Here is a 26,948-nt window from a genome sequence, read left to right as displayed (position 1 = left end):
TATTTTTTTCATCCATTTTTCATTAAATTTGTCATTTTTGTCACATTTTTTGTCACATTTTTGTCGTTTTTTTTGTCACATTTTGTCACATTCTTGTCATTTTTTTGTCAATTTTTTTTTATCACATTTGTCGTTTTTCGTCACATTTTAGTAATTTTTTTGTAATTTTTTTGGTCACATTTTTATCACATTTTTGTCGTTTTTTTGTCGTTTTTGGTCAATTTTTTGTCATTTTTGTCATCAATTTTTTGTCACATTTTGTCACATTTTTGACATTTTTTTGTCCATTTTTTAATCACATTTTTGTCATTTTTCATCACATTTTTGTCTTTTTTTTTGGTCCATTTTTTATCACATTTTTGTCATTTTTTCATTCATTTTTCATAAATTTTTCGTCACTTTTTTGCCACATTTCCACCATTGCTTTCGTCTCAGTTTTGTTGCTATTTTCACAGCTTTTTAAGTTAAGGGGTTAAGGCCTTAACTTGGGCACAGCTCATTTAAGAACTTCTTTTACTTTTGTTCTCATCAAAATGAATCCAAACTAAAATGCCAAAAAATACAGGCAACACAAAGCGATTTACTAAGGGCAGTGGAGTGAAAGAAAAAGTAACAGTTGATGGTTGAAAGTACCTTCCTGATCTGTTTAGCCGCGATGACGTCATCTGGATACCCAAACGGCTCGGCCAGGGCTTTGAGGTCGTCCTCAGTCCAGCCGCTTTCAGGGAGCTCCTCGATCAGCACCACTCCCTTCTGTAACAAATCATCAGGCTCAATATGAAGCGCTTCTACCAACACTGAGGCAATTCTGTGATTCATGACACATCTTTAATCACATTGTACACAAACAGAAGATTCACGAATAAACAGTACGCTCGTAAAATACCTTTTCATGAACTTGATCAGCTCCAGCTCCTGCAGAAGAGACAGAAGTAAATAAAATAATGAAAAATGCTGTAATTGTGGCTGATGTTAAAACAGAAAGGTTTCCTACCGTCCTGCTCCGGCTTCGCTGAACTGGAAAAACAAATGCACATCTTTAAGAGCCCTTTAAAAAATACTTGAACTTGAAGATATTTTTTTTGTAACTTACCCGTCTGCATCAGATGACTGCCCCTCGTCTGGAATCTAAGAGAAACAAACAATCACACCATGACGTCAGTGAAAACACAATAAGACGTGACTGATTTGGAGACGTTACCTTGGCGACCGTGGCGGTGATCACTCGGTCCCGGATCAACAGGTTCGGAGCGTTGGAGAAAGTCTGAGCGTCCTCGGCTTTCATCATGCAAACCGACGCCTGCAGAACCAGACGCAGGGAATAATTAAAGCACGTTGGGGAATTCGGAACTGGGAATGGCATGAGCAGTGCTGCACTTGTTGTGATTTTCTTCTCATTTGACAGTTTTAATTCTTGTGTTTCCCGATGTTTAAACTAGTGTGACAATATCTCGGAATCAATTGTTCATTTTGCTGATTTAAGTCAGATCTTTTACTAGGGCTGCTCGATTATTGAAAAAATAATAATCATGATTATTTTTGTCATAATTGAAATCACGATTATTCAAACGATTATTTGTTGCCTTTAAAAAAAATCCAGCAAAAAAGTGACAAAAATCCATAAAAAAAGACAAAAATCCAGCAAAAAAATAAAAAAACATCCAGCAAAAAAATTACAAAAAATCATCAAGTGACAAAAATCCATCAAAAAAAAGACAAAAATCCATCAAAAAAAGACAAAAATCCATCAAAAAAATTACAAAAATGCATCAAAAAAAATGACAAAAATCCATCAAAAAAGTGACAAAAATCCATCAAAAAAAGACAAAAATCCATCCAAAAAAAGACAAAAATCCATCAAAAAAATGACAAAAATCCATCAAAAAAAGACAAAAATCCATCCAAAAAAAGACAAAAATCCATCAAAAAAAGACAAAAATCCATCCAAAAAAGGACAAAAATCCATCAAAAAAAGACAAAAATCCATCAAAAAAGTGACAAAAATCCATCAAAAAAAATGACAAAAATCCATCAAAAAAGTGACAAAAATCCAAAAATTAAAAACTAGAAAAAAAAAAAGAAAAAATATAAAATAAAATATATATTATAATCGATTTTTTGCGATTATGCTAATTTTGTAATCGTTTACTGTTGTAATCGAAATCGTAATCGAATTTCGATTAATTGCACAGCCCTATCTTTTACTATTTTTAGCATTTTTCGAAGCTGTTCAAGCACATCTTTGGGTAATCTTTGAATCTTCATCAGCGGCAGTTCCTGGAATGTTTCTACTGAGGTTATACGAATCTAGGAAATGCTTTTCTCACTTCTCAATCTCTTGCTGAGATAAATCCTTTCATTGCAAAGTAAAGAAACTCGTCATAGCTTCACTACAGCCACACGGTCAATTTTCCATCCTGTTTCTTCCGCTTTATCCGGGGCTGAGACGCAGAAGCAGCAGTCTGAGCAGAGATGCCCAGACTTCCCGATCCACACACACCTCCTCCAGCTGTTCTTGGGGGACCCCCAGGGCGACACCAGGCCAGCTCAGAGACATAGTCCCTCCAGCGTGTCCTGGGTCTTCCACGAGGCCTCGTCCCCTTTAGACATGACATGAATGAGCTGCGGCTCTACTCTGAGCTCCTCACCCTGGGGTTGTTCCGATGATCAACCCCATGATGCCCCGCCCCCACGAGCAGCTGTCACATGAGCGGCTGCGTTTGTCACGGGAAAACAGTGAGAAAAGTCAGTAAACACATGTACAACTGTGCTGCGTTCACCTCCTGATGAACGAACAGAGCAGCAGCGTCGCCTCACGCTCGTCTCGGTCTGACTTTACAGCGAGCGGCCTGTGCTTCTTCTGTGTCCGAGTCCAATCTCTCTGCTACTGTACCTCAGCTTCACCATAAGCTTTGATGCAGTTGCAGTTGCATTACATCGCGTGTGACTTGCTGCACGTTCGTGTTAAATACTTTCTTGCAACGTAGATTTCCAGGAGTTTCAAAGCTGTAGAACCGGTGGCCGAAGCCGCAAAGAATGACATAAACCGAGCGTCATATCTGCTGTACTCTCGCCTTTTTCCTGGCTGAATTTAATCACGAATTTAAGGAGGAAAGGCTCAGAGCGACAGGTGCTAATCGTCTGCTCCGCCCACTGCCTCAGCTGAGCGGGGGGACGGGGGATGCATTCATTTAAAAAGATCATATAGACACAGACGGCTCCTCGTCATAGAAGGGGGCGTGGCTTCGCCGAGGGGGGAAATAGAATCTTTAGGGAAACACAATTTTCCACTCTTTTTTGCCATTTTCTGGTGGAATATCAACTTATTCATCACACACAAATAAAGTCAAGTGTAAATCGGGCCCATATGGATATTTTCTCACAGCAGATTGTTCTGTAGAAGTGAAAAAAACGGCAGTTGTAGCAAGCGCTAGCTAACCTTTAGCGTTAACCCGATGCTAACATGTAGCATCAAGTTAGCATTCTCCGTTATTCATGTATTTATGGGCTGTTGAACCACTTTCTATCATTATTTAGTAGAAACTATATAATTGTTTTCCCCCTTAACTGTTTTCAAAAATGACCATATATGGGCGATTCCAGAGATGCCGTCTGTATCTATGCTTGGCGCCAACATCAATCATAATTCTCAACACGCCCCAACCCGCAAATTAACAGTTCTAATTACGAAAATGCACGTTTCTATCACTCGTTACTTACGTAAAAAAAAAAGTCCCCTTTAATTCAACTGTACGAACAAAGCACAGCTCGGGTTAAAGCCAATGAGATTTCTTTACCTGCAGACCCTGCTCTTTCAGCTCCTCGTCGTCGGGGAAGGGCATCAGGAGCACGTTGTTGATGGGCCCGAAGGATCCCGCCAGGTTGATGACCTCCTGCTCCGTGGCCTCTTTGGGGATGTCCGTCAGATACACCAGGCACTCCGGATCGTGGGCCACTAAAGGAGGCGCCACTTTCTTCTTTTTGGCCGGCGGACCCTCATCACCCTGGGGCAGAGAAGGCAAGCGACCATTTTAATGTCCAGACGCACTAACGTTAAAGACGCACAGATAGACTCGCTGTTACACAAACCTGTCTGCCGGAGTCTGGCCTCAGGCTCTTGGATTTCATCTGCGTTTTCTTTGTGAAATCTCCTTTGAGGCTCGTAAAGCGCTTGGTGTCGTAGTGCGGGCGCTTCATGAACATGCGCGATGAACCTTCTGAGTCGGCGACAAAAAAAACATTCACGTTCAATTTAATCACTTCTTTTCTAGATCTAAACATCTTCTTCTGAATGAACTGAATCCACTGACCAGGCAGCTCCCTCTTCTCCCAGTGCTCCCTGAAGGGGGGTCGGCGAAAGTGTGAGCCGCCGTGAGAATGAGGCCGCTCAAACCTGCCGTCAACATCTGCAGAGAAAAACACACAATGTTGCCTCCATAGATATAATGCACAAGAGATTATAGAGATGAGAGATCCATTCAGCCCCACACCCAACTTGGGCGTTCTGCTCTCCCAAAATTTCATCCGATGGGCGGGGGAGCGACTGAATTTTGCAGTGCATTATGGGTAGCAATAGTCTTCGCAACTTCCGGTTCTGCCGGAGCGTTTTGGTTCGCTCTGTTTGCTTCATCTTCTGCTAAGAGAGGAATACAATTCTGTTGCTGATATTTTATGATGCAGACTTTGACTGTTCTGACTCCCTACATTTGGGGCTCGTACCTCCTGCCTTCAGCGGACACTTTTAGCCACACACTGCCCGAAGGCCAGGCAGGATAACTAACCGTTGCCCCTGGGGTCTGTGAGCAGTCCCTGGGAGACTATAGTAAAAAGCAGCCATTTCATAAGCACTGACAGCCTCTGATTTATTTATTTTAAAATGGGACAGTGCATATTAATTAACATGAGTCCTCAAAGTCCACATGTAAATATGCCAGAGTTAGCCACAATGGCAAATTTTCATCTGTAGTCCCAGGGCAGGTTGCTGTCTTCGGAACAACAAGCACAACAGACATGAACAAACGACAAGATAAAATGGTTAGTAAAAAGACATTATAAACAAAACGACACAGACAAATAAGAGATTTTCAACACTATTGGTAAACAGCCTACATGTTCACACTGTGACTGCAGGTTTGATTGTCCAGGAGCAAATGTTTTACTGATCTAGTGAAGGTTCTCAGTGTTGGGATGTTCCTGATGTGAGTTGCAACAGTGTTCCAACTCACTCTCTGCCCAATACAACTTTATCTGTGTTTTCAACATGAGAACATCAGCCATGTCAAAAAATTAATACGTAGCCGAGCTGCTAACCGCTCGCCCGGAGCTAACTAGCTGCTTAGCAGCGCATAGATCCGGTGAAAACAAGTATTATGCAATAATAACGTCAATAAAGCCGGTAACTTTATAAAGCAGCCTTTGAGACGATCACACACTGAGCCGGGCTTGATGCATTTGTGGTTTATTAGGGACTTTTCATCAACAATGAGCTGTAGGCGATTGTAACAAGCTAACGGGGCTAACCTGAAATAACCATTGTCCACTGGCACAAATAATAGTCCTTTATTCGGACATATGGGCTGGATATGTGCTTAAATACTCGGGAGATCCTTGCCTAGATCGTGTGTATAGCTATAGTTGAAGATCTATAGGACATGGCAGTAACAAAGAGGGACTAGTTAGAACCAAAACAGCAGTTCTCTTTCAGTCCAGAGCTCCTTCCTGCTTCAGAACACATTCAAAATCACTCGCCCCTGAAGTGGTTTTGTAAAGCCCAATATTACAACAGGAGTCGCCTCACAGAGCTGCACAAACCATTAAGGCAATAACACAGAACAGAAAAGTCTCCATCGCGTTCAGTCTGAATGCAGTATTCAGCAACAGGAAGTGTGCTAGGCCACGAACAGTGTCATTTTTTATCACAGCGCCGCTCAGTGGATGAAATTTTGGGAGAGCAGAACGCCCGAATTAGCTTCCATTAACTTCATTAACACTTCCAACATGTGTGTGTCCTAAATACCTTTGCTGTGGTAGGGGTGATGCCTGGGCACTTGGTGAGGGGCGTACGCTTTGCCCCGGGGCTTGTAGGCCAGTCCTCGCGGTTTGTCCGAGGGCGGGGGCGGGGACCAGGAGGTGGAGCGAGAGTGCCCGGCCGAGTGCCTCTTATGGTCCGCAGGCCTGCCTCCATACTCACGGCTTAGACAGGAGAGAACAGAACTTTAATACGAAAATAATCATTCATCATTTCAGATTATTCAGATTATGACTGTTTAAATGACATGAGTGGGGTTAAAAGAGATGTCGGATGTAATATATTAGCTGGAATGATTGCCCCCTAATTTAGTAATTAAACAATAATCTACAGATGCCAAATGTACAATTTTTGATGGGAAAAGTATTTAAGTTTGGTACATTGGTTCAGTTTTGGCTAACTTCCTGTTTGGCCAGTGTAGGGAAACATTACTTCCTGTCCACATTTTAACCCAAATCAAAAATAAAATATACAGAAGAAGACTTAAATAAACATCGAGCCAAATGTGTTTCATAAAACTTAGTTCAGACAGTGGTGCAATTTTTCCATTTGTTAGCGTTAAGTTAGCATTAGCATTAGCACAGCTGTCCTTATCGGTGAAGTACAACCTGTGTGAAGTTTTAAACTAGGGCTAAGGCGGTATGGCCTAAAATCTATATCACGATAACACCCCTATGTCCTACACCAGGGGTAGCAACGGCAGGCCCGGGGGCAAAATCCGGCCCTCCAGCATGGAACCACTGGCCCCCATGATGATTTTGAGAAAAATAATTACACAAATCAGGGTTCAAGTATGAGCTGAAGTGTCCTAAAAAGGCTGAAAATACGATCAATTACTTCCAAATGTCCTAGAGCACGCACCCAACCCCCTTATTAGGATGCTATGATATATAGACATTTACTTTGGGCCATGATTGGGACGTTTCGCCCCTTAACTTTTCATAAACAAGAAAATCGGCCCACCACTAAACCAACTTGCCTTCCGCTGTCCTACAGTCAGTGCTTATGCTGCTTTGATCTCTTATTATGTCAGTGCCCTCTGCTGGACACGTGTGGAATTCTTTCCTTTTTTAGAAAAAATGTGCCCCCTTGTGGGTGGAGTGAGCATTCTGGTTATTTCTTTAAAGATTCATAACTCCACACAGGAATGGGCTAGAGACAGAAATGTATATGCTCTACAATTGCGCTCTATAGCAGTGGTTCTCAACCTGGGGGTCGTGAGACAAATTGGGGGGTCACCAGATCACGTAGATAAAATATATATATTGTCATTAGCATATAATCTAATATCTTGTATTGTGTGCTATTTTACCAGACTGCCATTACGTAATTTGATGAATTTTACTTCAGCCATTTGTTTTTTTCTCCTTTGTTTTTTAAGAATTTTGTAGACTAATGTGCCTATTTCTCATGGTGTGACCAGGGCGGGGGGTCAGGAACCCCTTTAACTGTTATACTGGGGGTCGTGGCTCCAAAAGGTTGAGAACCACTGCTCTATAGGAATAAACCAGAGCCTGGAGTCTTTACCGTCTACTGAAACCCGGCTGCTCAGTGTCCACGGCTGGACGAGGTAAATCACCCAGCGTGTATTTAAAGAACATATTAAATTGCTTTTTAATGAGAGCGACACTAACCTTGACACTTTTGGCTTCCAGTTGGGATACCTTCAGAGAGAGGCATCAGCAGTTAGCACAGGTCACAAGTCTCAAGCATTAACCTTATTTAATCATCACCGTCATATTCTCAACGTTTTATCAGGGAATTGACAATTTGGGTCTAAGCCTTGGTACTTTCAATCGAAAACGTACAACTTCTAATTCATTTGTCTGTAACTTTGCATGAAACTAGAATAGGGCTGCACAATACACGTCTTAATTATTCTTATCGTAACTTGAAGTGACTGAAATTTACACCAAAACACCCTAAAAGAAAACTCACAGGAACTTTAAGGTGCACAGTAATTCCGTTTTAGTGGGGGTTTCCCTGATTAGTTCAATTTTAGCCTGAATGAATGAATCATTTTCTAACCCCTTAACCCCGCCTGAACCAAACACATTTTCTCCAGTTCAGCTTTACCCATATCTAAAAATCTCTCAAAGCCTCATTTGAAAGCTAAGACCTACAGAAATCATCTAAGCTTCTCCTTCGTTATGATCACGTTATGGTTGCATTTTCGCTTCCTTTTTGGTTGTGTTTTCATAAAGGTTTTCTTGCTTTTTTGATCCCAATCCTAACCCACACACACACACACAGGCTGTCTCCGAATGTCCACACTATTCCCTATATAGTGACTATATAGTGCTCACGCCATTTTGTAGGGGTGTCCGAATGTCCAGAGAGAAAAAAGTAGTGCACTCGAAATTTCCCACAATGAGCATTGATGGTCACTAAACGGGTCAATATAGACCACAATGCATTGCGAGAGTCGGAGAAGAGCCTGACAGAGACAGGTCTTTGAACTAAACAACACGACTGAATGAAATCAGCTGTTTCAGTCGTGTGTTTGTCATAAATAAATGACCTAAATATAAACGGTTACGGTGAAAAGATGCTAACGTTAGCTGCTAACCTTTAGCTTGAGCTTTTGATTGCTTCTTCTCGAATAATCCAGGCCATTCATGTTAAATCCATGTGAAGTAAAAGCGTATCTGACTCGTATTAATCCATAAATATTCCACTGTCTCTGAGTTTGGTCTTTATCACAGAAATACTTTATTCCCGGAGTTTCGCGAACTTTTAGCAGATGTAGTCACTCAATCTGCTGGCGCTTCGGACACCGGGCTCTGACCGACTTTCTGCACGTCTCTGAGCTAACGCTGGGGTGACTTTTTTTTTCTTCCTTTTTTTGTGATGATAGTAACGCCTGTAAAAGTGCCAAAACAGTCGTTCTGTTTCATAAAATAAACGTATAAATAAATTCAGATAAAAACAAAAAAAAAACATCTGCAGCGGAAAAAGTAGTGGCTTGTCTCCGAATAGCCAACAGAATCAGTGACTATATAGTCGACTATATAGTGCGGGCCTATGTAGTGAATGAGAGGTTAGGGAATAGTGTGGACATTCGGATACAGCTATAATCTTGTACTTCTATCTTAGTGAGGACACTCATAGACATAATGTATTACCCAGACCCTAACCCTAAGGTTAGGGCGCCAATCCCTAACCCTAACCTTAATCCTAACCCTAGCCTTGATCTAAACCCAATTCTAACACTAACCCTAAAACCACATCTTGACCCTCAAACAGTTGTTCAAATGAGTGAGGGCCACTCAAAATGTCCTCATTTTACAAAAATGTCCTCACTCTGTTGGTTAAAAAACTCAAACTGGTCCTCACAATGTCGTAAGTACAAGAACACACACACATACACACACTGAAATGTGGCCAAAATGCGCCAAAAAAAAGCAATGAAAACGTGATATAAAACACAACAAAAATTACAAGGTTAAAACTCAGATGTGTTCGCAGGTCTTAGCTTTCAAATGAGGTGTTATTTGCTTTAGGCTGTAAGCTGCGGTCGAGAAGCTTTTAGATTCGGGTAAAACTGGAGAAAATGTGCTCGGTTAAGGCGGGGGTTAAGAGGTTAAACTCAAATTCGATGAAAGGTTCAGTAAAATATCCCAATATCAATCAGAGTATCCAAGACAGTAATCTAACATTGCAGGTTCTTCTAATATTGTGCAGCCCTAGTACAGAATAAGCTTCAATCAGGCAACTTTACCTAATAACAGGCATCAATAACTGGCATTAAACTTAATAGGTTGCGTTCACATGACATAACATTGTAAACAGCCTGTTAACTATAATGGAGTTGCTGCAGCTAAGAATCCTATTGTGGTAACTACGGTATCTGTCAAAAAGCCACATTTTTGTATTTGTTTAATTAAAGTTAAAGGGATATTTCAGGATTTTTGACATAGGGCCTCATTTCCTAGTTATCCAGAGTGTTGCTGATTTCTGGAGATATTTTTCTTTGTAATTCATGCAGTTCTTATATTTGAAGAGTTTCGTGGCGCTAGGCTAATGCAAGGCTAGCGCATTTCTATGGTATCAGCTAGCCTGCATTAAAAACAGTCTGACCCGCTCCACAGAGCACTTGAGGCAAATCACTTATAACACCAGACTAACCATATAAATGTCTGTGTCGATAGAATAATTTTTGGAATATAACTGATTTTGAGGGACTATTTTCTAGTAGATCACTCCGCCGCTGCATAGCTTATACAACCACGAAGCTGATGCTGCTCAAATATAAGGTCTTTTAAACGTAGAATGGTTAAAGTTATTAGTGATTTGCCTCAGGTGCACTGTGTCAGACTGTTTTTAATGCAGGCTAGCTGATACCATAGAAATGCGCTAGCCTTGCACTAGCCTAGCGAATACGCAACTCTCCAAACAGAAGCATAAACAGCATAAATTACAAAAAAAAATATCTCCAGAAATCAGCAACACTCTGGATAACTAGGAAAAGAGGCCCTATGTCAAAAATCCTGAAATATCCCTTTAATATCTATGTAATGGCTGGACCTATCCACGTGAAACAAAACGGTCACAAAGTTCAACGTCTTCTCTGAGCACATATGAGCTAAGGTCACATGACTGTCTCATAAAGAGGTGTCCAAAAGTGGAGACAGCGTTCAAAATGATGAGCAGGGTGGATTCACAAACCTGCCACATTCATCTAACTAAAATCCCCACACGAGAATCCAGAATGTCGTGAACGCAACCTGTTAAACACGACCAAACCCTGTAACACTACCCCCGTTTCCCGAGGAGAGCCTAGTGCCGTCGCATGCTGCCTATCTGTGACTCTCTAATGTGTGTGTTGGAGCTCGAATGGTCTGCTGAGGCCTCACTTTGTGCGCAGGTGTCTGCAGGCTGCGGTGTGGTTCACCGTCTCCAGATGCCCGACCCAGTCCTGAAAACAAAGCAAACGCCAGCACTGAACAACGTAAATCCACCACCGAGCAGAAACAGTCCACATTTCACTGGTCACGGGAGGAGGAGGGAGGCTCTAAGGCACGAGTCTTTACAAAAAAAACCTTTCAATGTACAGAAGTGAGACTGGAAATGAAAAAGGCCAAAGCCGCCACAACATAAAGACAAAGAGTTGGTCATTTTTAAATCAGTACCAGTTTTCATCATTCATGTCACCGATTTAGGATTGGCTTAGGATTCATTTTTACACACACTTGCTAAAAGCATCCGATACAACCGTGTTACTACAATAATTGAATTTGATACACATTTGATGCACATTTACTCGACTCATTATTAACCATAGATTGTTACAACCAGTGTGCGAAATACCCGTTGATATTGGGTAATTATTGCGCAATAAAGACATCAACTTTCTCAACATAGCCTTTGCAAAGTTGTGCATTATTACAAGCAAACAACTGAATAAATGCTCTGCTGACCTGACCTGTGTCAGCTCCGCCCCTGTGAGCTGCTGGAGAGAGAGATACAGACTCCAGACATTACTGAAGTTATATGTTTAGCCAGGACTCCTGTACTATGTTTGTAGTGCGCTCAACTTTAACTATAAAAGCAAAAATATGAAGCGGATCTCTCTCAAATAAGAAAAAGCTAGGGATGCGCTGACTACATTTATGAATTAGTTTAAGTTTGTAGAGATCTTGATTTTGTGTAAACTGCAGGTTCATTCCTCGTGGACGTGCTGCAGCTGCAGAATTCTCCTTTCTCCCTGATCCCATTCTCTTACTCATTAAGTCTTTCTCTATTTTTCTCGACTGTAGCAGAGATGCATGTGGAGCTTGATAAACATGCGCCCTTAGATAAAAAGGCTGCATGTTGTAAAAGAGCCGGCTCTTTGTGACTGACCCATCACTAACAGACACCGGGGGCAAGAGTGGAGAGTCTGCACCTTAGCTTTAGCCGACCACGGGCCACAGGGGTCTGATGGGTTAATCAGGGGGTCGGACCCCCCCGCACCCCCCATGTATTTCGCACACTGCTTACAACACATGTGTACACAGAGGAGCTGTCTGCCACATTTCAACAAACCTTATTTAAAAAGTAGGGCTGCACCGATCCCACACTGGTATCGATACTGGAAAAAATACAATATCGGATATCGGCTAAATTTATCCGATACTGAACCGATACCTGTTTTGTCTCTCAACGTTTTAAAACACAACTTTCACCAAGTAAATCTCAGTGAAGGCGGACATGCTGTACCTCAATTTGAAGGGAGAATTGGAGAATTTTAATTATAAGTTCTGCAAACATATTTTTAATCTCCACACAACAACAGGATGCTAATGCTAACATCAACTAAATTAGATCTGGGACAGAAATCATGATTGGATTACCTAATGAAATAAAGTGCCACTGCTGGAGCAGCCAAGTGTTTGATTTTAATTTAATTTATGAAATGCTGTTAAAGAATAACTGATGTTATATTTGTAATGATCAGATGACTTAATGTGAGTGGTTTGTATTAATGTAACCTAACAGCCTGTCTTATACCTGAGGATAGTTAGTGCAGGAAAGTCCAGTGAACCTTGTGTAATGTTTTTACCATGAGTTTAATATAGTTTATTAGTTAATAAAGACCGATATAATTGAACTGTAACATCTCGTTTGCAAGAAAAGATAAGACTTTATTGGTTAATATCGGATATCGGCAGATACTTGAACCTCAGTATCGGAAGCAGAAAAGCTTGATCAGTGCATCTCTATTAAAAAGCTTTTGATCCCGTCTCACCTCTGGTTTATTTGATTTTATGCTTCTTTTTTATTACAGCTTGAGATGTTGCATTTGTTTATGTCTAAGTATTTTAACATTGTATTGTATTGCACTGTAAAAAATGTGAAACTATTTTATAAATAAAGACTTTATTTTTTTTCTTCCACTTACCTCCACAGCTCAGTTTGTCACTGGGCCAGAGCTGGAACTGGTTTTAACGTCTGTTTCTGCCTTTGTTCTGGTCATTTAACTAACAGCTTAACAGCTTTAAACGGCTCAAAACTTACAGGAGGCCAATTCACTTTTGGAAATTTATTAGCCATTTTATTTTTCCAAAATAAGAACTCCTTTCAAGCACTGCCGTCAACACCACAGCATTTATTACGGTCCTTTCAAACTCTTTGACTATCAGAATCTCCAGTGGACTCAAAGGACACAGCGTTGGTTCGTCACTCACCTTTTCCTGATCACACTGCATGTCGCACAAGGAGCAGGTGTGAGGATAGACCTTTGGAGGCACGCCAGAGAAATCGTTGATCATGGTGGGCGTGGGGAGCTTCTTGCCGCCGGCTGCTGCTGCTTTGGTCACGATGCGCGCGGGTTTCGGTGCGGGCCGTGGTTTGGACACAGGCGGCTCCACGCTCCTCTTCTCGGCTGAAGCTCTTGGTTTGGGCAGCTCTTGTCTGTAGTCGCGGTCTTGATGTCGTTGTTTTGTGGAGAAGTCTCGCGGCGGCGGTGGCGGTGGTGGGGAGCGGCTGGTGTGGTGCTCGCTGCTCCTGCGTCGATAGTCTCGGTCTCCGTGTTTGATGGGCTCAGTCGGCTCCAGACGAACCTGACGACCTACACTGTGGTCCAGCTTTGGAACCGGCGCAGGGTACATTTTCACAGTCCTCTCGTTGGAGAGGGGCTCCTTTTTGAAGGTTTTTGGAGGGCCGCTCTCCTCCTTTGCCTGACTGGCATGGCCATAGTCAATGACTCTTCCCTCAGTCTGAGTGACAGTCAGGAGGCTGGGCACCTCCGGCGAACGTGAAGGCACACTTTTTGGTTTGCCAGTTTTGTGAACCTGTAAGTCCCGCAGGATGAAGGGCAGAGTGTCCGGAGTGAGCTGGTCGTCCGGATAGTGACTGAGCGCCTCAAGATCCTCGTTTGAAAGTCCAAAACTGGCCAAAATAGTTCCTGCGCTCTCTGGAGTGTAGAAGCTGCGCCCTCTGGCATTTGGAGCAGAAGACTCGCTCACAGGAGTGTTCCAGTTCGGTAAACTTGTGCCAGCGTGGCCCGCAGGGTGCTGTGCCGCGAGGGCTGCACCCGGGGCGTGGCTGGAGAACAGTTTGGAGGGAGGCTCGTAGCTGGACCAATCCACTGACTGCTGTTTGGGCTGAGTGTTGGTTCCGTAGTTTCCATGTTGCCCCATTGCAGAACCAGGCGCCTGGTTCTGGAGCCGACTCAGTCGATCCAAGTGTTCAATGAGACGGTGGTCCATGTCCCGAGATCCGCGGATGGAGAGGGCGGACTCCAGCTCGTCCGGCAGCTGCGTGGGGCGAGGGAACTGATACGCTCCCACCGGAGGAGGCATCATGTCTGCAGAGGGGTGGGCCGGAGGCTGGTTCTGAGGGGGCCCGCTGGTGAAGGGCTGAGAGCCCGGCTGCTGCTGCTGATGGTGGTGGTACATGGTGAGGTGTGTGTCTCTGAAACGCTTTTGGTTTAAGTCCGCGCTCAGAGTCAGGACGGCTCGCTGTGGGCAGTGTGTGGCGATCAGTCTGCTCGAGGCAAAGGTCAGGGCAGCGAGAGCCGTGAGCTGCCGCAGGGCAATCTGAGCCTGAGTCTCTATGTGAGCCAATCGCAGAGCTACGGAGAAGGGGGCGCTGGACTCCAAACAAAGCGTGGACGGGAAAAAGCTTTCTGTATGCACAGCCAAGCTGTGAGGTGAAGAGCAGAAAAACTATTACAGATACATTGCTTTGTTTTCGTTAACGTCCTGATGATGCGCTGCTTTGACGTCAGGTTGTATGAGGCCCTTGGTTCACAGCAGAGCAATGTAACCTGTACTTTAGCATCTGGTTCAAAACTAACTCCAAGAACATCATACAACCTCACACCAAACACGTTATGAACTACAACATTGTACTCGGCCAGGCATTAGTTCTTTCTGCGAAGAGGAAACAGTTTTGAGGAAACCTACAGGTTACTCACACTTACACTTTAGGAAAAGTAAAGCAAAGATTGCAACATTCTCAGATGAACACAGAAAAAGCAGGTTTTCTATCAGCATCACAGACACATCGCATGAAACACACCTAGTACAAACCCTGCTGTGAAAAGCCCGACACTCACAAGAAGTAAAAAAAACAAAACAAAAAACATTTCATTGTTGTTATTGTTTCGAGACAGTGTTATGTCTTCAGTCCACTCACCATGCGCTTACATTAGCTGTCAAATACGACGTGTCTAATACGATCAAGTGCCATATAAGCAGACGGGGCACACCATCCACAGGTACTGCAGAATAATATGATCATTCATTAATAAGACTTGATCTATTCATTGAATTTACTAACTATGTTTACGGAGCAATTTATTTTTAGGGAGATTAAACAGCTAAAGAGCCAACGCCTTTATCTGCTCTTTCAAGACTCAAAAAGGCGTCCATTGTGAGCCCGATTTCTACGCTGAAACATAGACACAGTATTGGCTCTATGGACTAGATTAAATCTATGTATATAATCCTAAACTCATGGCATATTTTAGGCCAAAGTTGTTTGAGAGGCCATTTTGGTGTGGCTCGCTCCCCTGCAACATTTGCAAACCACTAGAAGCCAAAAGAGACTCGTTTAAAAGCGCATCTGGACATAAAAGCGTTTGTCATGACTGCTGTTCGTACATACCTTTCACTGCAAACGACTCACGGTGTTATGGGCTCAGATAAATGTGACTTTACATGAGATTTTTGCAACGCCAGATCACGAGCTAGCCGTCTTGTTGCTGCTCCGCCATCTTTGTTACTTCTGACACTTCCGGTCAGGACATTTCAAAGTAAGAGCTTCAAACGTTTCATTTTATGTTTTTTAATATATGTATTTTTTTAACCAGTCTGCTCATTTTACTTACAATAACCATATTGTTGTTGTATTATTCATTTTATTCCGTGTTTATTTCTTTACTATTTATTTAAGTAAGTCTGTTGAATCGAATATTCTCTGAATTATTATTTTGGATACAGACGGATTGCGCAGTAATGTAAATATTTATTACATTGATTACGGGGTAGGCGTATATAAGCTTTCTAGCTTCAGCCTATTAATTTTTTTTAGCTCCTGTAATAGAATAATGTGAAGGTGAATGTTGTAAAAAAAAAAAAGAAAAGTAAACTGCTAAAAAATAATAATAATAATAATAAACTACACTACACTAAACTAAAAATATGTTTATATTACATACTGTTTCAAAAACTGTTACACGACTGAGTTACTTTTGGCAAAATAAACGGAAATAGTTATAATGCCACCGAGCAAAAGCGCTTTCTCTAGTGTTTTGTTTTGGCGACGTTAGCTACACACAGCTGTAGAGCTTATACAACAGTGTCCAACTTGATTTGGTAAAATGCATTTTATTTTGGGGGAGTTTGGCATTTTTCTTCTTACATCAATACAAACCAAATGCACTTGCTTTACTTAAATTGTAATGAATTATATATTATTATCATATTTTCTTTAAAGGGGGGGTATTATGCAAAATCGACTTTTTCAAGCTTTACATCATGTTATTGTGTCATTCCCTCATTAAAAACATGCCTGAAGTGTTGCCTTGGCACATTCACATATTTTTGAGTCATCTGTAGAAACTCTGATGGCGGCCATTTTAGGGATAGGTTTGCCTGAGTCCTCCTAGGAACGCCCCCACCTCCTGGAGACGCCTCCGAGCTTTCGTCACCAGCCGAGTAACCAACCACTGCTCCTCAGCAGAGCCCCCTCCCCACTGATGCCACAGACAGCGTGTGGAGGGGGCGTGTCGGAAAGGCTCAGAGGTTCTTAAAGAGACAGAGGCCTATTTCAAGACATTCACTACAGCCATTTTGAGAGAGACATTTTATACAAGGCAGTTATTCTAATTTACTGCATTTACAGACCAACAGAAGGTTTGGTCATCATTGTGGTGTGATATAGACTGGTGCTATGTGACTGAAAAAAGCATAATACCCCCTCTTTAAGCAATATATGTTTTACTCATTATTTAGCCTACTGGAAAAAGTAATGTATTTTTGTGACTTGATACTTTTGTAGTACGTTAACCCCAAAACAGTAAATGAACAGGATCTAAAAATGGTAAATGGTGAGAAAAAACACCCCAAATATTAATGCATTACTGAATCATGAAGGAACGTATTAAAGTTAAATCCTCACCGCGTAGAATTTTATCCAATAAATAAAATTGAAATATGAGCATTTAGTTTACGACAGATATTTTCTTCGTTGGAAAAATACCTCATAAATGTGCAAACCAACATCTCCTAAGACATGGCCTGTAACTTTACATCTGCAGCTCGTCTCCATGGAGATGTCGACTGAAGGCAGCAGAATTTGAGATTTAAAGGGTTCTAATTCAAATCCATTCTTTGATTACCCACTGTGTTGGGCTGGTCATTGGGAACATGTTTTGTGTTGATGGCGACAGTATCATCCAAAATGTTATGCAAAGGAATAGGAAAAGGAATAGGTCACCGTTTTTACATACTGACATATGCTCTTACCTTAGCTTTGACGAGTTCTTTAGGACCTGTCTGATCTTCCCCCGTGCCTTCAGTCACGTAAACACAGCGCAGACGGCGTTAGCATTTAGCCTCTCCCTCTCTCCACTATAGCTCCAAAACAGGTCAAGATAGAAGCTACCAAGCTCTTCCACGTTTTCCCTATTTAAATATGGTTACGTGAAGTGTTCCACTACAAAGTATAATTACACAAAATTAAACAATGTGGATTTTCTAAGCGGATAAAAGGGGGAACTATATTGTAAGGCGTAATAATACCAGGAGTAGTTCGAAATCTTCACTTTACTGCGCAGTAATCTTCACTTTACTGTGCGGATGCCAAATTACTCCTGGTATTATTACGGATAGGGAAAACGTGGAAGAGCTTGGTAGCTTCTATCTTGACCTGTTTTGGAGCTATAGAGGAGAGAGGGAGAGGCTAAATGCTAACGGCGTCTGCGCTGTGTTTACGTGACTGAAGGCACGGGTGAAGATCAGACAGGTCCTAAAGAACTCGTCAAAGCTAAGGTAAGAACATATCTCAGTATGTAAAAACGGTGGCCTATTCCTTTAAGTACAAACATACAAACATAAATAAAGGAAAAATCCTTACATAACTGTTTGGCTTATGAATAAACCATTAGAAAATAATTGCAATGAAGTGGTCTGCAGGACGGGTGAGCTTCTCCATAACAAGCCCGGGCTCAGTGTCTGACAGCAAAATGAGCCCCACTCATCTGCTTATGACGAATATAGTGAGAGAAATATCTGACAGCTAATATCGTGCTTAACTTTGTCAGCGCCGTCTTACCTCAGCAATTCATGCCAGGATTTAGTGAAAACATGTCTTTTGTATTCACACATCACTCTTTTAGTGGAAACGCCGGGCCCGCGGGCGTAAAAATAGCGCCCTGGACGCTGTCATGGCGAGATTAGCCGGCAAGACTAGACTGATAAAGTGGCTGCGGGAGTGAGGAGGTGACAAAATGACAAGTGGCACCGCAGAGAGGATGCTTGTATCTGTTATATCTCTGTATTGGAGCCAATGGGAACACTCGGGCAGCCAGGAGGGGGAAAAGGAGGTTAGTAGGTTACGGACTGGGTTTCGAACAAGCCAAGAAATGTGGGAAAGTAATCAAATTAAAGTATGCAGCACCGTGTTATTCTTTAAAAAGCAAACTGCAGTTTACGTAACGGGTCACACGCACTGAGAAATTAATTAATGCTGTTAAGAGTTTTCATTTTCACATGTTCTTTTTTGCAATTGACCATGATTACAACCTAAAGCACAGTATATCGGCAAGTATCGTTATTGCAATATCTATGTCTATATCACAAGAAGCCACAATATATAATGTACATTCAGTGAGGTCTTCCATCTGAAAAGGGCAGTGTTTCCGGAGAATTCACCTGATGATCCCATTTCACCTGATGACACTGAGTACCACTCCCTGTGTGTGTCTCTACAATTATATCAGCGTTGTTTAGTTTATTAAAGATGCATTATGCAACTTTTTACGTGACAAAAAAGCTGATATTTGTGCGGATACTAGGGCTGAAAGATATACTGTTATCGTATTGATATAGAGACATGAACATTCAAGATATTAATATCGAAAAAGCAACGATATATCGTCATCGTATTGATATCGAGATGTAAACATTAACATTTAAGGGACTAGACAGAGTTTAAAAATGTTGAAATTAGGTATTTTCCTCCTCCTACATGTTCCAACAATGTCCTAGTAGAATGGACTGTCACTCAAAAAGGTGTTAATTCGGGTCCGAAGTGTCGTCATGCACGAGCTTAATATAGAAGCTGCAGTTACACGCATGACCTGAGGTGGCAGTAGTGAGTATAAAATGGCTAACTTGCATCTAGCCTCTTTAAAGTGACAGTCTGTAAGTTTTCAAAGTAAGGAGAGCAGGAGTGAAATTTTCAAAAGGTAACGATCAAGCTCCTCCCCCTCCGTCCTGATTGGACCTGACAGGCTGGTTCACAGGAAAAGCTTGTATCATTGGTCAACGTGAGAGGAGGGACTTTACAAAAAATAAAAAATATATATTATTATACTTAACGTCAAAATGCAAGACCAGGTGGTTGATTTTGCACAGTTTATAACATTTGTAAAACATGTAGACTTCTAGACTATCACTTTAAGACCAAAAAAGCAAGATATAAAAAAAAATATGTTTTTGTTTTTCTGAAAAATGCTTGGTTTTCACCTAACTCATAGTTATATCGTATAAACATCGAGATATCTGGCATGAATATCGAGATCTGACATTTTGTTCATCGTTCAGCCCTGGCGTAAACGTTTGTTAAGTGTGACGTCACGACTTCTGCTTCCGGGTCCTAGCAGACCGGAAAATATGTGAAAAAACCCATTAAAAACTCTTAAAAACAACCATCAATATTTCTGAAACTCAACAGAGAGTCACTGAACCTGCTTATTTCTCAGACTCATTAGCCAAAAATGCTGCACCTACTGCTAAAAAAGTATTATTTACTGAAGTCACTACTTCCGGGGTTAGCGTAGCTGCTGCGCCGTTAGCATTTATCTCCGCTAACCCGGATGTACCGATTTTGGTAAATATTACTTTTCTAGCAGTAGGTGCAGCATTTTTGGCTAATGGGCCTGATAAATAAGTATGTTCAGTAACTCTCTGTTGAGTTTCAGAAGATTCTATTTTCCCGCTCGGCGAGGCCACGCCCCCTTCTATGACGCGATGCCGTCTGTATCTATGGGGGGTATCGTGCAAAATCGACTTTCTTGAGTTTTTGTCCATGTTGCAATGTTATTCTCTCATCAAAAACAGACCTGGAGTTGTGTTTCGACCCATTTGCGCAGCTTTGAGTAATCTTTGAATCTTCCCCATTTGCTGTTCATACCACTGTGGCCAAAAGTACCTCCCATGTTCAATATCATCTATTCACCTGCATCGTCTCGCTTTAACTGGAACTGGCGATCCCCCAATTCCACAACTAATACTTCATACAACACGTAATACCTTCATGTTTTATAACAGTCAGTCCATATGATCTGACATGAATGGCGTGGGTCGATCTGGCACCCGTAATGTTCCCGAATAGTTGAATTGAAATGGATAAGGACAGAGCAGTAACACGAGAGCGTAGGAGAGGGGGCGGGACGGTGTGTGCCATATGAGCTCATATTCGATGTGGAGGGCGCAGCGTGTTCTGGATTAGCGCCCGTGTCCCCCGCCTTCACATGATCCAGCCCCACAGCCGCAGAAACCACAGGAGAACCTCCGCTTTATTAGAACATTAAGACGAGACGTAAGCACCGCTGTTAATGCTGCTCACACGCGGCTACAGTCGATGTGACAAAATGTATCTCTGAAAGGCATTTACGACATGTAGCTCTGGCTGTGGAAGAGAAGATACTCAGTGGAGGAATCAGGGTGTGCAGGATAGACAGGAAATGTGCAAACAATTGATAGTAAGTAGAGGTAGCTTATATACGATGACTCCCAAAACTTTTAAGGGGACAAAAAAATAACATAAACAGACTATATAACAAAAAAAAATGTCAGTATTAGCAATGCAGGTTTACAGTCATAGTGCAGGTTGTTGACAAAGTGTGTGCAGGGCTGTGAGATATTGACAAAAATTAATATCTCAATATTTTTGGGTACTTTTTCAGGATGATGAAGTGATACCATATGCAGAAATGTGCTGCAGACATTTTAATTTACATTGCTTTCTCGCTCAAGATGATTGTTTTGAACAGACTATGTTGGACCAACATGTGTTTGAGGTAGAATTATATAAACTCTGTGTTAAATACTTGACTTTTTTTCCTCCACTGGTACAAAGTAAACATCTTAAAGCGGTACTAAGTAACTCATGCCCCTAGAGGCCATAAGCGCCACTGCAGGTGTCGTAGCAAGTTGTGATTTTTTGACTTATTAATTGTCTTGACACTCAAACTTGGCTGTAAATACTGTTTAAGTGGTGCTAGCCCGCAGTTAGCTTTGCCCGTTAGCCTGTTAGCTTCTACTTCGTGATTCCATTAGTGTGTATTGGTGACTCCGGTCCGGTGGCAGTCAAGTTGCAATTGTGGTTTTCTGGCCAGAGACACCAGGGGGAGATGAAAGACCGTCCAATTTCTGTGGAAAAAAGTTGATATCCGTGCGTATTGACTTTGTAGTGACCCAGCGGCTGTATGAGTGGTCAGCATGGCGCCTTTACTTTCTGTCACATAGGACGCTCCAGGATCAATTGTGTTGAAGCTAACAGAACCTCTCACCAGAAAACCTACAAAACAATTGATCCTGGAGCGTCCTATGTGACAGAAAGTAAAGGCGCCATGCTGACCACTCATACAGCCGCTGGGTCACCACTGTTAGAGTATCAACAATGGTGTTGGAGAGGATAGATGAAAAACAGGCAACAGTCTTATAGGAGATGTTTCTTTACCATCGGTGCTGGACCCGGAGACATGAACTCGACACATTGCGCTAGTCCTACCATTCAAGTCTGTCTATACTTCCACAGAAACGGGATACATACAGTCTCAGAGCGTCAGACTGATACACAAGAGTCTGAGCTCCACAGTCAAGGCTTTGACAGAGATAGTACGACTGTGCAGCCTGACCCAGTTTGATAAATAGCGATTTAATGTTATCCTCAAACAACTACAAGGTGAAATACGAACAAATATCAACTTTGACTTTACTGCGCGAGCATCAAAGTAGCTCTTTTCACCGCTTAGAAAATCAAATATTTAATTTTGTGTAACTATACTTGGATCGTGCAACTACTCACACAACTGTATACAGTGCCTCTCGAAAGTATTCATACACCTTGAACTTTTGCACATTTTGTCATATTTACAACCCTAAACATAAAGATTTTAGATTTTTAGATTTTTAGATTTTTTTAACTGAAAGTTCACACACAAGTAACCGACAACTATGAAGTGAAAGCAAAATGATACATGATTCTGTTATTTTTCAAAAAATAGAAAAGTGAAAAGTGGGACGTGCATAAGTATTCATACAGCATTTTCTGAGTGCATTAAATTGCCTTTAAAACATTTCTAATGACTGCAGAATGTTCACACCTTGGCCTGACCATTAAATAGAGGCACCTGTGTGTAATCTACTCTCAGTATAATTTCAGCTGTTCTTTTAGGCCCTCAGAGCTGTGGTCGGAGTGTATTGGTCACTAAACAACATCATGAAGGTCAAGGAGCACCAGAGAGGTCAGGGATAAAGCTGTGGAGAAGTTTAAATGAGCGTTAAGTTATACAAAGATTTCCCAAGATTTAAACATCTCCCGGAGCAACTGTTCAATCCATCATTCAGAAATGGAAAGAGTTTAGCACCACTGCAAACTTACCAAGACACGGTCACCCATCTAAAATATTAGATCAAACAAGGAGAGCACTGGTAAGATATACAACCAAGTGCCCCAATATAACTCTGGAGGAGCTGCGAAGTCCTGCCGCTGAGCTGGGGGAAACTGTACATGGGACAACTATAAGTCGTATCTACACAAATCTGGCCTTCATGAACGAGTGGAAGAAGAAAGACATTATTGAAAGGAGGCCATAAGAAAGTTTGAAGTTTGTAGAATCATATGGAGGACACAGCTCCATGTGGAAGAAGGAGCTTTGGTCAGATGAGACAAAAATGTAACTTTTTGGCCCAAATGCAAAACGTTATGTATGGAGCAAACCTGACACTGCTCATGGTCCTGAGTGCACCATCCCCAGTGTCAAATATACGGGGGGGAGCATCATGCTGTGGGGCTGCTTTTCCTCCTCACTGGGGAGATTGTAAGAATAGTTGGGAAGATGGATGGAGCCAAATACAGAGACATTTTGGAGGAAAACCTGCTGGAGTCAGAAAGAGAACTGAGGCTGGGGCGGAGATTCACCTTCAGCAGGACAATGACCCTAAACACAAAGATATAAATCTACAATGGAATGGTTCAATAAAAACATATTAATGAGTTAGAATGGCCCAGTCAAAGTCCTGACCTAAATCCTATTGAAAATCCGTGGAATAATCTGAAAACTGCTGTTCACAAACGCTCTCGTTCTTATTTGACAGAGCTTGGGTTGTTTTGTAAAGAGGAATGGGCTAAAATGTCAGTCTCTACATGTGCTAATCTTGTAGAGTCAGACCCCAAGACTTGCTGCTGTTATTGAAGCAAAAGGCGGTTCCACAAAGTATTCATTCATGCTGTATGAATACTTATGCACGCCCCACTTTTCGGTTTTCTATTTTTTGAAAAATAACAGAATTATGTATCATTTCACTTTCACTTCACAGTTGCCTGTTACTTGTGTGTGAACGTTCAGTAAAAAAATCAAAATAAAATCTTTATGTTTAGGGTTGTAAACATGACAAAATGTGCAAAAGTTCAAGGTGTATGAATACTCACGAGAGGCACCGTAAAACATGAAATATTATTGATTGAGAGTGAATCCTTCTTGGAGATGAAGTGACACTGCTTTACTTTGGCCTTGAGTGGAACAGCTGGGCCCAGGACGCCGGGACAAGTGTTAAAGAGACATAACAACTTTACCTCCCACAGTTTAAGGGCCACGTTCAGGTCACGGACGTCACTGTAAACATGTCAGTTCAGTCACAGCCCAAGGACGACACGCACCGAGGGAACCCCCTCTGTCTTGAGATTTATGGAGGATTTTTATTCTGAGCGCCAAGGACAGTAAGTCGAGTCTTCAGAAAACTTACTGGTTAAGCTCTTAGCTCCCACCTGAACGGATCCCATTTTCTCCAGTTTGGCTTTACCCTAATCAAAAAGCTTCTTGGGAAAAAAGCACCAAAACAGCCACAAAAAAATGAGAAGAAAACAAGGATGAAAACGAAAGTGACAAAAATTCAACAAAAAAAGTGACAAAAATGTGACAAAAATGTGACAAAAATGTGACAAAAATGTGACAAAAATGTTACAAAAATTCAACGAAAATGTGACAAAAATTCAACAAAAAATCAACAAAAATTCAACAAAAAAGTGACAGAAATGTTACAAAAATGTTACAAAAAGTGACAAAAATGTGACAAAAATTCAACAAAAATTCAACAAAAAAGTGACAAAAATGTGACAAAAATGTGACAAAAATTCAACAAAAATTCAACAAAAATTCAACAAAAATATGACAAAAATTCAACGAAAATGTGACAAAAATGTTACAAAAATTAAACAAAAATGTTACAAAAATTCAACAAAAATGTGACAAAAACTCAACCAAAAAGTTACAAAAATTCAACAAAAAAATCAACAAAAATGTGACAAAAATTCAACAAAAATATGACAAAAATGTGACAAAAATGTGACAAAAATATGACAAAAATGTGACAAAAATATGACAAAAATTCAACAAAAATGTTACAAAAATGTTACAAAAATTCAACGAAAATGTGACAAAAATTCAACAAAAAATCAACAAAAATTCAACAAAAAAGTGACAGAAATGTTACAAAAATGTTACAAAAAGTGACAAAAATGTGACAAAAATTCAACAAAAAAGTGACAAAAATGTGACAAAAATGTGACAAAAATGTGACAAAAATGTGACAAAAATTCAACGAAAATGTGACAAAAATGTTACAAAAATTCAACAAAAATGTTACAAAAATTCAACAAAAATGTGACAAAAACTCAACAAAAATGTGACAAAAATGTGACAAAAATTCAACGAAAATGTGACAAAAATGTTACAAAAATTCAACAAAAATGTTACAAAAATTCAACAAAAATGTGACAAAAACTCAACAAAAATGTGACAAAAATGTGACAAAAACTCAACCAAAAAGTTACAAAAATTCAACAAAAAAATCAACAAAAATGTGACAAAAAATCAACAAAAATATGACAAAAATTCAACAAAAATGTGACAAAAATTCAACAAAAATGTGACAAAAATTCAATAAAAATTTGACAAAAATTCAACAAAAAATTGACAAAAATTCAACAAAAATGTGACAAAAATTCAACAAAAATGTGACAAAAATGTGACACAAATTCAACAAAAATGTGACAAAAATTCAACAAAAAGTGACACAAATTCAACAAAATTATGACAAAAATTCAACAAAAATTCAACAAAAATTCAACAAAAATTCAACAAAAATTCAACAAAAAATCAACAACAATTCAACAAGAATGTGACACAAATGAAACAAAAATTCAACAAAAAATTTACAAAAAATTTACAAAAAATCAACAAAAAAGTGACAAAAATTCAACAAAAAAGTGACAAAAATTCAACAAAAATTCAACAAAAATGTGACAAAAATTGAACAAAAACTCAACAAAAATGTGACCAAAATAAAAAAAATAAAACATAAAAAAGTGACACAACACAGCAACAACGCGAGGAAAAAAAATCAGTTTTGTGGTTCTTAGCTTTCAAATGAGGTGTTACACAGGCCTATATAATAGCCAAAGACGACAGAATGCATTTGGTTAAGGCGGGTGGTAAGCGGCTAAAGGCATTGATTGTAGCATATCAAAGTTTGGACATTAGAGGATCTATTTCCCACGTGAAGTTCTTTGTGACCATGAAAGGTGGTTTACAAGCACACAAAGCCCCTCCACGTGAGACGACCGTTTTAGTCCTCACGAGCACACAGCGTCCACAGACCGTGCATCTCCAGACTGACGTTGACAGATGCCGCTGTTCGCACTTGACTTCTCCTTCTAAAATGACCTCCCAAAAGCACCGATAAAACTTAACGCCGTAAATTCACCAGATATGAAATCATCTGACATTTTGAGTGTTTATAAATTTCCCCATTGCCCCAGCCATGACCCCCCGCCCTGTACACGGGAAGGCCGATGGAAGGCGGCCAAGTGCCCTAAAATATAATCCGCATGTACCAGACCCAGGAATAGAAAACCACGTAAAGATGACGAGAGGAACGCGGGACTAGACAGCGCAAGACTCTTCCAATAATCACATGTGACCGGCGTATGTGCACACACCAGGTCGCATGTTTCGTCTCACGGATCTCTTTACAAACACTATTTTTAAACCGTTAACTCATTGTTTGTCCCTCGGGCTCGGTCGGCGGTGCGGCTGTAAATCAAGGCCTTTATTCACCGTCAATCACTCGATCCAAAGTGGGAGAAGAGTCTTGCCAAAGGACATATTGAATATATCGAGAGCTCGGCGTGGTTATGTCGGGGCAACAGTTTCACCGAACCTGTCATCCCTTCACTGGCTCCCTGGACTCGACTGAATTGGTTTTGCGGTTCTTTAAATTGAAGTTCTTTAAAGGGACTATGCGGAGTTTAAAAATGTTAAAATGATTTATACCATGGTCTGGGTGAATACTGGATTCTGATTGGCTGGTGCATTATTTTGGTATAACCGCACACGTAGTCCGGTAGTTAAATCACTGGGATATCACTCCGCTGTGGCGTCGCCATAGCAACGCATGACACAGCTGAATCAGATAAAGGC

The 26,948-nt window shown here is 41.0% G+C and overlaps 1 protein-coding gene and 1 long non-coding RNA gene across 2 annotated transcripts in view; one reads left to right on the top strand and one right to left on the bottom strand.

The window, feature by feature from the left end:
• LOC306960514 (uncharacterized protein) overlaps window positions 1–15,736 on the bottom strand; it is a 31,446-nt gene extending 15,710 nt beyond the window's left edge. The window contains exons 1-12 of the mRNA XM_079552944.1: window positions 15,623–15,736; window positions 13,198–14,656; window positions 10,885–10,946; window positions 7,663–7,692; window positions 6,017–6,192; window positions 4,311–4,406; window positions 4,090–4,217; window positions 3,798–4,004; window positions 1,202–1,300; window positions 1,094–1,128; window positions 887–998; window positions 634–753 (exon numbers count right to left, since the gene is read on the bottom strand). Of these exons, the coding sequence (XP_079409070.1) occupies window positions 634–753; window positions 887–998; window positions 1,094–1,128; window positions 1,202–1,300; window positions 3,798–4,004; window positions 4,090–4,217; window positions 4,311–4,406; window positions 6,017–6,192; window positions 7,663–7,692; window positions 10,885–10,946; window positions 13,198–14,409 (2,277 nt within the window). The 5' untranslated portion in view covers window positions 14,410–14,656; window positions 15,623–15,736. The remainder of the gene's footprint in view (window positions 1–633; window positions 754–886; window positions 999–1,093; window positions 1,129–1,201; window positions 1,301–3,797; window positions 4,005–4,089; window positions 4,218–4,310; window positions 4,407–6,016; window positions 6,193–7,662; window positions 7,693–10,884; window positions 10,947–13,197; window positions 14,657–15,622) is intronic.
• Window positions 1–26,948, top strand: part of LOC306960925 — a 247,525-nt gene that overhangs the window by 35,412 nt on the left and 185,165 nt on the right. The window lies entirely within an intron of this gene.

Source organism: Gobius niger, assembly GCF_951799975.1.
Source record: "Gobius niger genome assembly, chromosome: 3".
Taxonomy (NCBI): domain Eukaryota; kingdom Metazoa; phylum Chordata; class Actinopteri; order Gobiiformes; family Gobiidae; genus Gobius; species Gobius niger.
Note: the sequence above shows the minus strand (reverse complement) of the source record. Positions and strands in the feature narration are given on the sequence as shown.